This window comes from Sipha flava, unplaced genomic scaffold (genome assembly GCF_003268045.1).
Source record: "Sipha flava isolate LNK unplaced genomic scaffold, YSA_version1 76_pilon_pilon, whole genome shotgun sequence".
Lineage (NCBI taxonomy): Eukaryota > Metazoa > Arthropoda > Insecta > Hemiptera > Aphididae > Sipha > Sipha flava.
The window spans coordinates 445,729-458,628 of NW_020273616.1; the positions used below are offsets into that span (position 1 = coordinate 445,729).

The 12,900-nt window shown below is 25.6% G+C and overlaps 1 protein-coding gene and 1 non-coding gene across 3 annotated transcripts in view; both read right to left on the reverse strand.

The window, feature by feature from the left end:
• The window catches only part of LOC112692674 (A disintegrin and metalloproteinase with thrombospondin motifs 9-like), an 85,616-nt gene that overhangs the window by 39,094 nt on the left and 33,622 nt on the right, over positions 1-12,900 (reverse strand). The window contains exons 1-4 of one of the 2 annotated variants that reach the window (XM_025567413.1): positions 10,678-10,975; positions 8,349-8,516; positions 8,102-8,259; positions 4,245-4,373 (exon numbers count right to left, since the gene is read on the reverse strand). In XM_025567413.1, coding sequence (XP_025423198.1) covers positions 4,245-4,373; positions 8,102-8,259; positions 8,349-8,516; positions 10,678-10,696 — 474 coding nt within the window. In that variant the 5' untranslated portion in view covers positions 10,697-10,975. Of the gene's footprint in view, positions 1-4,244; positions 4,374-8,101; positions 8,260-8,348; positions 8,517-10,677; positions 10,976-12,900 lie in introns of those variants that run through there. The other variant, XM_025567412.1, reaches the window with a different exon arrangement.
• On the reverse strand, positions 2,690-2,771 carry Trnas-gcu. The gene has a single exon. It is a non-coding gene; the product is annotated as a tRNA-Ser (tRNA).

Genomic DNA, 12,900 nt, shown 5'->3' on the forward strand with positions numbered 1-12,900 from the left:
GGGGGGGGGGGTTATAACACTCAAATAACCCCCTCCCCCTAAATACGCCCCTGGGTTAAAGCTAAATGACTATCATAAAAATAATATTTCTATTGGGTGCAATTTACTATACAGAAATTTGTACCAGAAAAATACTGGGTGCAATTTACGATTGTCCGAAAATATTAACCATGCTACTGATTGTACTGATTGTTCATAGAACTTTTCAAACAAGTGAACGTATAATGACATTTTATTAATATACACGAAAACCAATTATATTAAAAAGTAGTAAGTACATATAAATTATTCAAGAATTAAATTAAAAACTAAAATGGTTTTTTAAGAGTAAATAGGAATTATTTTTTTAAATTGCACTTATAGGTACGTATGATGTAGTATAACAGTAATGTAAAACGAAAAAAATTATGAATGATTAAATATAAATTATAATTATGCTTACAAAGAAAAAATTTAATTAATTACAGAATTATTAGGATATAACATATCTGAAGTAACGTTCGTAATCAAACTTTTTAATGGTAAACGTAAATCTACACCAAAATAATATTCGTATGGTACACCATATGTGTATACACTCTTGGATGAAAAAATTGAATCCGTGTAAAGTAGATATAACACTTTTTGTGTACACAAGGGCGTAGCTAAAAATTTCAACAGGAGGGGGCAACCAATTTTCAATTGGCTTCAAACACCAAGTTTGGTGTTATTTATTTAGTGAATTTTTTAAATTTTCACACATTTCAAATTTTTCATCTTGTTTTATGATCTTTAATTATAATTCACGAGGTAAATACAAAAAAAAATCATGATACATTAAAAATATTTATGTAAAATTGTATTGTTTTAAAAAAATTAAATTAAAATAAGTATTTGATAAAAAAAAATTTGGTCATTAAGTAAGAAATCATCATTTGCGTACTTAGGGTATCATTTAAAAAAAAGTGCAACAAAAACCTAAATTTAAAAAGTTATAAGTAGGGCCCGGATTTAAATGCACTTAAAATCATACAAATATGCACTAAAAAATAGTAAAAAATGTCCTTAAAAAATGCATTTTACCACAAAAATTACTTTAAAAATGACATAATTTTTTTTACTTTGGGCATTATTTAACACACTATTTAATACATTAACATCACATTCATACGTAATACGAGCAACGTCTGCGAGGTAATACGAACTAGCTGATTATTCGTTATTTGACTGAATACTGGTGACGTTCCATAGTCAATAATAAATTAAGATAATATAAAAACTGAATAGAAAACATTGTTTATTTAATAAAGATTGACAATGTGTTTGGAAAAACTCGATAAACCTATTTAAATATCAAGAAAATAATTTGTTTCTTCGTTTTATTTTAAATAGGCTAAATTTGTTTAGTATATCGAACAAATATGCAATAAAAATTAACAAAATAACCCAATAATATAAAAAATGCTCTAAAAATGAAAAAACGTCGAAATATGCAAAAAAATGCAAAATAAAATTTGTAGTTTTGAAACCCTCATTACATAAAACAAATTATGTTAAACAGCATTGTTTATGATCGACCAAAAAAATATGCACTTTGCATTGAAATCCGGGCCCTAGTTATAAGCAGTTTAAATGTTGGGTCAGTTATATACATGGATAAATTTAAAATTGCGTTAAAATTAATATATTAGTTAACTGTGGAAAAAGGAGGGAACATACCCCTGTCTCCCTTTAGCTACGCCCTAGCGTGTATTGAATACAATGTTATATATACAATGTCAATAAAATTTATTTTCCATTTTTTTTATAACTTTATGTTTTATGGCTTGTGAATTTTATGCAAATTTTGAAATTTGTATTGCTATTGTGAAAATGTATATCCTAGAAATATCGTTGAAAATAAAATGTAAACTATATTTCATTAAGCTATTAAGGATCCTTAGGCAATAAATCTCAATAATTTTTGACATTTGACAACTATGTTCGTATTTTTTTTTTTTGGTCTTTATTTAATATTTAAGATTATCTCCGTTCAGACATATGCATTCTTCAAATTGTACTTTGAGAGATTTCTGATGTTTGTATGAATATTTTAAAGGTACTCTTACTACTTTTGGTATAAAAATAATAATTAATAATTTCAGTGAACTTTTACGGGCAAATGTAATGTCAAAAAAAATTGTTCATTACAAATGTTTAGTGTACTAGCGAAGTATAATCTCTGGAGCATAATTTGTACTTCTTAAAAGTAAATTTAGTTTGCTATAAATATTATGAATATTTGTGTGAGTGTTTAATATGATATATTAGATAATTTTTTTTGTCAAGCATTGACATTGTTATAAATTGTTATTAAATTGTTATAAATTCTTTTAATTATTAATGGATTTTTAAAAATTATTATGTATAGGTAAATTTAAAATTAACTATCGACCTTCAATGAAATTTAAAGGATAATTTAATATTTTGGTTTAAATTGAATGAAATAATTACTATAAGTTAAATGTTTATTATTGTCATACATTTACATAATTATGAGAAGACTCAGATTCATAGACCGTAAATATTTTATCTATTTATTAAATATTATTATTGTTTTATTTAATATTATCTTTTACTCTGTATAAAAATGATAATTCACAAATTATTATTGTGATTGATTGTAAAAGGCTTATAGAAAAAAAAAATGATCAAAAATTTTACACGATTCCGACGAGGATGGGATTCGAACCCACGCGTGCAGAGCACATTGGATTAGCAGTCCAACGCCTTAACCACTCGGCCACCTCGTCTCGTGCAAGGACAAGTCAAAAACATAGGATTTAAAACACATTCCACTATAATATTTTTAATTATTTTCATTTATTCAAACAATATCAAGATGAGGACCTTAAATTTATTGAAAATTATGTTTAAAATAATTAACATTGAAAGAATTAATTAAATATGTTGATTATCACTGGACCAGTCTCCTGATAAGAATAATACATTTTGGTTTTTTGGGTAGTTAACAGGTAGGCATTAGTAGTAATAGGTGGTAGTAACATATGATACTAATTTTGCTTTATTTTACTTTATCGTTAACCAACCACGTTTATTTTACACCTACTATCAGACTTGTGTAGTATTCTGATTACAATATTCAGAATACTTTTTAAGTATTTCGAATACTTATAACGAGTATACTGAATACTGTATTTCGAATACCGTTAAATCATCTCTTTTTAAACGATTTTATTACTTCTCCGTCGTATCTTGTATAAGCTAATATCAGATATTCATTATTGTTGTAAACCATAAACCATAACAGTTATGTGATATAAAAATACAATAAAATAACATATATTTAACCTACAATTTCAAATATTTGTTGAGTGAACACAGTAGCGGTGTCAGGATTTTTTGTTAGGTAGGGCCAACGGGAGGTCAACAATTATAAGGTAGGGCCACCAAAAATGAGATTTCAACAAAAGATAAATATCATTATTTAATATTTTCTGCTTATTAAAAATGATTATATTATGTCAAAGGTCAGGTCAGTGGTAGGGCCAGTTATTTTCAGGTAGGGCCATGGCCCTATCTGGCCCGTCCCTGGCGCCGCCAATGAGTGGATATCTATTATTTTTATAATATGAAAACTAGAAGTATTCGGATTACAATTTGTATGAAGTACTTGAGTACATATTCGGAATACTATTTTTTGTAAGTATTCGAATTTATTCGAAATACTTTTAAAAAGTATTTTACCCAAGTCTGCTTACCAGTGGCGTACATTCAATCTTGCTCTTGGGGGGGGGGGGGGGAACAAAAATAACCGTTATTTTTTTTTTTTCGTTGCACAGATAAATAAGATAAATAACTGCTATAAATAGATATTATTTAATACAACTTTTTTTACCAATTTACAGTTTAATTTTACATTACAGTAAATTAATAGCTATTGGAATATAAAAACAGCATAGTTAACAAAACTTTTCAAACATCTATCAATATAATTATTTAATTAACATAATATTTGTATAGTTGTATATTTTAAGTTCAAAGCGTAATAATGAAACTACGAATATATTACACGTCATCAATAATAAAACAATTTTCTTTTTTTTTTTTTTTGGCCCTGGTGGGGGTTGTTTTGAACCAGGACTTTATTACCTTATTACCTTTATAATACATGTACACGGGCATTTATACAAGTAATAAGCTATTTAAATGTTCAAAAATAAAAAAGATTGAAAAACTATTAGATAAAGTTTCAAAATACTTACAATTCCATTACAAAGGCTCACAGTCACGGCTGAACTTGGTTCTCCAATTACATTTCCTGAATAAAAACATCCATCCACTTTTACTTTGGGTGATTCTCGCCAAGTGATATTTTGCTTCATATGAGTAATCTATTGTAATAAATGTAAAAATAATTTAATTTGTTTTATTTATTAAAAAAAAAAATAATATGTTAAAGATTATTAATTTTTATATATTCATCCAAAATAATGAAATAAAATATTAAATGTACTATACGATTATTGTATAAGAATAATATTTTGGCATTTCACCAATATCCACGGTTCTTTATAAATAATTCTTTATTACTGTTTAAGTTCTAAATTATAATTGAGAATAATCAAATTGTATTATTTTAAAATATAAAATGTTTCCAGTTAATGTGAAAATTAAATATAAATCAGTAAAACAAATCTATTTTACTTTTTTTAGATAAAGAACAACTATTAATTTTAGTTGTCTCAAGAATGTAACATTATTGATTTATTAGGTTTATTTATAAAATGTATATAATAATATTAAAATATTAACTGTACATAATTGTTTTAAAAACATAGTATTTAAGTTTATTCTTAATCAATATTTATATATTAATAAATATATATTATAAAGTACTGGTTTAATTATTAAAAAAAATAATTTTTTTTTTTTTGAATATATAAACATTAATGAACTGTAATAATCGATTTAAAACAAACTGGAAAAATAAATAACAAAATAATATATTTTCTACGAAAAATGTACATTCTATGTAAGAGTATTTATATTTATAACAGGATTAAAGTTAAGATAAAACCATCAAATTCGTATAAAACAATAAAAATAACTTTTTATGAAAAAAATTTATAGGATTTTTTAAATTGAATATTACAATTAATAAACAATTAAAAATAATTTATTCAAACCATGGGTTTCATTAATAAATGATTTCACAAACCAATGCAATAATATTTAATACACACGTGAACGAACGACAGATTACATGGACATTATATGTAATGTTAAATAACAAAAGTAATAAAATACAAGATCACGCTGCTGGGGACAGTGGATGTATTGTAATAAAAAAATTACAAAGCTATTCGATGTAAAAGAAAAAACTTAGTTCTTCGGGTCAACAATGGATGGGCACTCATCGTATTTTCAGCACAGGTATACATACTGCGCGTATCCAGGACATTTATTATTCCAGTTTAATTTTGTTAATATAAAATATGTATAAAGGAAAACAGAATTTAACGTCTTATAAAAAAGACTACAAACGTGATATTTATTTTTTTAGTTTTCTTTATATTGGTCATGCTGCGTCTGAGAATCTTTTCAGACTAAATAATTAATTATGTGGTAAAAAAGAATTTTTTCATTTGTAGATAATAATACGAAATTCGATCTTGCATACATACATATTGTTTATGGAATACTATATTCGCAACAGGTTTGTGCAAAGATGCATGGTACGAACAGAAATCATGGAATTTGTAAAATACAATTACAGGATAGTAGTAAAATGTTTTCAGCATGATTCTCCCTAACAATGGAACATGTTATCGAATAGTTATAGACTTTGTAATGTACTCGTAAAGTAAAATATATACGTATAGGTACGTGAAAATAAAATCACAGCAGTCAATATACTTGTACATAATAACATACATATTTATGTTAACAATATTTAAAAACAGCTCTTGGTATATCTACTTAAATTATAAAACTAAAGAGTAGGTATCACAATATTTTAAACAATTATCTGGATCCATGGCACGATCCCATCTGAATTGAGCAGATATTGAAAAAGTAATGAAATATCATTATATTTATCAAAATTAAAATAAATTATAATATAATGTTCAAAATAGTACAATACTTTCTTATATTTTGAAAAATTAATTAATGCAATCATATTTCATAATATACATATTAACTCAAAGAAAAGAATTATAAAATTTTTACAATCTTTAGTCTACTTTAAAAAGTTTATATAATATTGTGTATAAATAATGTGTAATAACTAAATTGTTAAGTCTCAAAGTACACATGAAAGTTACAATTAGGTTGTAAATATAAATACATATAATGTTTATTAACATGTTTTTACTTTCCAGTTATAAAAATCAATATGTAATACCCAGTAATTCAGTACCTAAGTCATATGTATGATGTACCACGTATAAAGTTATAATGACTTATATATTTATATTAAAATTACAATTCGTAATACCCTTCGTACATACGTACAATTCGTAACACAAAAATTTAAAATTATTTTATACCAATATTTTAACAAGAGCCATTATAAAAGTATCAAGTTAAAAAAGTCATTATAAGACCGCTAATATAGCTCCCCGGCAATCAAAATTGTCGTACTTTAAACTTTAGAAACTAAAAAATCTTTTTGGTTTTTCAAATTCAACAACTTGTTTTTATTTTTATATTTTTACTAATAATGTAATTTTAACATGTACACCGATTGATAGTTCGAAGTATATTATTCTTAACCGAGCTAAGTACCACGATTCCATTAATATACTGAAATTATGTATTTAATATTTTATTAACTTCTGAATACAAAAATGTGAAATTGTTATAATCCTACTAACAGTGACGTATTTTTAAATTTTTTTTAGGAAGGGGAAAGTTTCCGGGTCTCGACCTCCTTTAGAAGAAAAAAAAGTTCATAAGTCATAAATGACTTGCTACGGAGGTCCAGAGAAAGAGAACATTAATTTATATTATGTGGTTGTAAATAACTCATAATTTGTGTTTATAATAATAATATAATAATATAATTATTAATTCATATCTTTTATGTATTTTTTATATTATTATACTGTTACTTCTTTTTTAGAATGTCATTACCTCCCCTCTATAACAAATTTGAAAATACATTACTGCCTACAATAAAAAAGTAGTAAAATTAAAAGTATATCAATAATAACATTAATAATACAAAATATTACTATAGTTATAATCCTGCTATTTATCAAAAGGCGAACAAAATTCAAATGAATAATGAATAATGAACAATGGAGTATTAAACTTATATTTATACCAATGGCTGTAATAATATTACATTAGAATTTTTATGATTATTATTATTATTATTATCATTTTTTACTAAATCAAAATAATTATATACTATTACAAAAAGTTTATACTGTCTGGTCAAATATATAAGAGTTTATCCTGTTACATATTTGACCAGACATGAAATGATTTTTTTGTTGGATATAAATAATAACTAGAATCTGATAAAATAATACGATATTTATTATGTGGTTAAACATTTACGAAAGTATACTGTTTATAATATTATAGAGCTTGACATCTTTCTCATTAAAAAAATACGTGTAATACTATGAGTATAATGTACCATACCAATAATTTCCTGTTCTTATTTTGAATATTCATAATTAAAATTCATAACACTTTTTAATGTAGGTAATTTTATAATTTCCTAACGTTAAATATTTGAGATGATTTTTTTTATTGGTTGATAATATTATTGTGTCAGTTATTTTAATATAGAAATTTAAAGAGAACCTAAAATTTAGGTTAAATTTACATTTAATGTAAAATAAGTACTTTTGTAATACGTTCTTCATAATTAAATTATGATGTATAAGGTTGGGTATTATTATCAAGATAAGAATATTTCGTTACCAATCAAAAAAATATGTAAAAATGATCATTTTAAAAATTGTACAACAATTCTGCATGACTGCATCCAGATATTCGCCAGCTGGCAGTTACCACTTATTAAATGTGCAATCAATATAATCTATTTTAATTGCAAAATAATTCAATTATTATTTAAAATAAAATATTTTTATTTACTTACTTTGATATCAGGCGAAACAAATTTTGAATCATGAGATAGCACCAAATGAAATAAATGTCCAAAAGCTGTAAATTTATACTGTGGGTGAGGGTCCCAAATAAATGCGGTATTGTGCCGGTACTGTCCAGAATGGTGTTTAGTAAGTATTTTTTCATTGTCTAAACATGATCAATCAATATTATAATAAATTAAAATACATATTTTTAAATAAAATCTTGTGATTTATTGTAAAATATGGAAAGCCTACGTTTATTTTGATCACCACCATAGAGAATATCGTGTGTATGTAACGTTTCAGAAATTGACTTTACTGGTTTAACATAATCCCGTTCAAATCGGCTAGTGTCCTGCAAATCCAGGTATGATGATTTTTTTCTAATAAATTCAGGAACCATAGATATATTCTGCGTTTCGTCTGAAAATAAAAATTTACCACGAAACTAAAGTCGTGTACATTTTAATTTTGAGGACTAAAACTGTACAATATTATAAAACTAAAACCGTCTTACTACTAATAATATATACACTTTATATCTAATGTCTATACATATCGAGCACTATTACCATTAAGTTAAATGATAAACAATTATATCATCATTTTAAACTTTGAATTACTATGATATGCAAAACAATATAATAAGTACCTCACGATATAGGATGTGATAACAAACTGTTCATTATTTATTGAATAAATAGTAATTTTGAATTCTGAGCACAGCAATTTTTTTTTCTTTTAATTTACTTAAATTATACGTTTATGTGAAAACAATTACTCGAACTAACTTAAATTCTACGTTGTTCTACTATTATTTTTGATATAAAATGTATATAAACGCTCAATTATTTCAGATTATTGTAGTTGACTGTTAATAAAGCATTGTTATTAAATGTACTTTGAATTTATACGATATATAAACCTAAATAAAAAATGTAATAAAACCAGCTTTATATCAACTATATTAATTTTGCATTTGCGATTGATGAGTATAAATAAATCAAAAATATTACACATAGACAAATATTATCTTAAGGTAGCTCACCAAAAATGGTGACAAGTGCGAGAACAAGTACTAATGACAAGTACTGCACATCGTGTAAACCCGGTATCATGGTATTTACTATTTTCACAAAATATTCTTAGGATTTCCATGGGTTTATAATGTTTATAAAATAACAATGTTATAAAAAAATAATTATAAAATATAGCCCATATAAAGACTATTAAAGTTATTTTTTATATTATTTTTGTCTAGAGGAAATTCATATTAAAATAGTAAATTATAAATATATTAAAAACCTCATTTAACCCGTCACTGGTTGCGCAGGGTAAATAATCTCCCAGTTTATTAATAAATATGTGTATCCACTTCATTATCTGCAAAAAGGATTTGTAATTCTGATTAACTCATCAAAATCACACCATTATTCGATAATGGCATTTATTTCATTGAAAACTAGTTTGGTTTGTTGTACACACCCGTGGAAAGAAAAATTTATCTGTTTGGAGAAATTTACCCCGCACGATTGAACCTTTATTTCAAATGACCAAATGTAGAAAAATAATTACGTGACCAGCGACGGGTTAGTAATTTGCATTATTCTTTGCACTAAAATTAACTTAATTTAGATACTTTTAAATAAAATTAACTTAAAGTTAACATGTTAATCTTAAAAAAAAAGTAACTTATTAAGTTAAAAGTTAATTTGTAAAAAAAGTAACGAGTTAACTAACTTAATTAAAATTAACTTAATTTTAACTTTTAACTCGTTAATGCCCAGCCTTGAATATTTGGAGTTTATATAATTGAAATCGGACATCCGAAGTCCAAGAAATCTAGATTCTTTATGAATTACATCACATTTTTATTTCAAAACTTTATTCACAAATGTTCAACTTATAATTATATTGATATAATACTATATTATGAACATTCACTTGCTTACAGTCAGTGGCTTGGAAGTGACACTACATTAATTTTAATTATATCATTACCAATATTGTGAAACTATAGTTGAAAAATAAATATATTATTATTATTTTTAACGTGTATGTGTTTTATATTTTAAAACATTACGAAAGTTCAATGTTTTACATTGATTATTATTCACACTTAATATTTTAAAATAAACCCACTAGCTAATTGAGCTCTAGTTGGACTCATGGAGGTCATGATTAATTTATGTTTTTTGTCAGGAAAAAAAATGTATATTTATATTAAAATTGGCCATGTATTAAATAATTTGCAAAAAAAAAAAAATTACGTTTATATATTTTTTATTATGAAATAAAATCAAACATTTTACAAAGGGAATTAGTTGAGAGTTAATTTTTAAAAGAAATGTTGGTGTTATACCATATCAGTTAATATTATTTTTATTTGAAATTAATGAATAAAAATATAAATCAAATGTACTATTACTTGATATATATACCTGTATAATATATCAAATAACTATCAAACTGCCCCAATTAATAACGCGAAAAAAACGTTTTACAAGTTGAATATGGTTTGAAAAATAATAAAAGTCCTGAATCAATGTTTCTCGTGTATCTACTACCCACTTATAATACCTACGTAGTATAGTACGTAGCATTTCAACATTTCGGAAACGTCAAACCAAGTCACCACCATCATCTCGTCTGTAGATTACTTGCTTCACCGATATTGTAGGTTAGGTTATGATCGTAGTATTGCGTAACAGTAAAAAAAAAAAAAAATTTTGAAAACCATAGAGAAGAAACGTCACAGAACGAATCACATAATGCGAATAAAAGAAAATAGCACACGTCGGATGCAAGACTACCACCAGTGTCTATTCGTGGATATTATTTGAACAAGAACCACGGCGTACTGTCAACCATATAACGCGTACAACAAAAACGAATCTGAAGTAGCTGTTCCCGGAGAATGTCATGACTTCTTGGCCAGTGCGGTAAATCAATTCAGTTTCAATGCGGTGAGCATGCCAATATTTTGCAACATTCATTGTCAAGGCCGAAGAAAACCCACCACGTGCAACGCGGGCATTGTGTAAATATGCAGTTCAAACTCGTTTTCTATTCATTTTTTTCTCCGCGTCAAATAAGGATTATAAAAGAAATTTTTGGACACTGTCCAAGGTTTTGAATAGGAAGTTCGAATTCTCTCATGTACTGTGTACCGCATCTCTGCCTACGATATAATAATATATACTGTCAGTCGATCAGACGCTGCTTCGAAAGCCTATCTGGGATACGTTACATTTCATGTAATAACGGACGCACGATCGTTTCGTCCAAACGGATTTGTTTACATTGCAGTCCGACGAAATAACAATTTACACTATGTTTATTCATTAGCAGTGATCGCAAGGCGTTTGCTTTACATTATCATTTTATAATTTCAAATAAATTGCGTAATTCAAACTAACAATTATTCGTAAGTATTGCATAAACACAAGTGTACACACACAGTATATTAACATATTCTACCGCACATGTCGTGTTCACGCTTTTTTTTTCGACTTCAATGAAAATCAAATTAAACATCATATCGGTTATATAGTTTTAACGAGTAACGATTTTTCAAAATGTGCTCTTACGCATACTACAGTCCATATTATTTGTAAAGCGAGTTTCCCATAGGGAAATATAATAATGGGGTGTAGGTGCATGTTCGTAAAATATCCCATTAACGGTTGACCGGTCTTTTAAGTGCATTTACTCAATCATATATATATCTACCACTATTTCATTTTATATCTGTTTATTTACTAAGAGCACAAAGATGTGGAACAATTCGAGGAGTACACCACTGTCGCCGGAATAGCCGTAAAAATAAGTGTGCAAGTCTACTCTTCTCTGTTTGATTTAATACTTAAGAAAATAGAATGATAATATTTACACTGACAATTGTGTTATGGATATTTTCATTTTTAAATTTTTCAGAACCTTTTATACGATTTGAAGTATTTTTACGGCTATGTAATACTATTATCTACGTTTAAGTATATTGTTTATAGCCGTAATAGAAATAAAAATATTGTTCTTGAATTAAGAATATAAATTTTACCTAATAATTAACTCGTCATGAGAACCATATAGATATATAGTACGGAAAACGTATTAAATAGAAGGTAGTAATCTAACGAAAATATAATACATTATATAAGGTATATATATACGAGTATATAGGTACCTTCGGTTTTTGGCTGTTTCTTCAATATTAAATATAAAAAATATAGTTTGTAATTATAAAGAATATATGTGATAATAAAATTCAAGTACCTATATTTAAAACTTACTTTAATTTTTTGAAAGGATTTGAAAATATTAAATCTATTTAAACTAAAAAATATATAATTATTTATTTGAATAGTTTATTACTTCAGATTAAAAAAAATAATTAAAAAATAAATAAGAAAATGATTAAAGATAGATGAATCTCAAAATCATAGTTAAATCATTAAGAATGTCATTATTTGTGTACATAGGTACATACATACGTATAAGAATCCGTACAATACTTTATTGACGAAGTGAAAAACCTTTTTATACTTGGATTATTAAACTGGTCAACTAGTTGCGTGAACCGGTCTTGTATAGGCCTATCATTATAACTTATATATTTATAAAAATAAATTGAATACTTAACATTAAATTCATATCCATTATCGTGCTTATAATGAATTTAATTAACTATTCGAACATATTCTCTAATGAACATATATTACCAATTGTACTTTGAAATAGTTTGAAAAGTAACACGAATTATAATAATTAAAAACTTGAATTTAAAACAAATCTAATTTTATCTTCT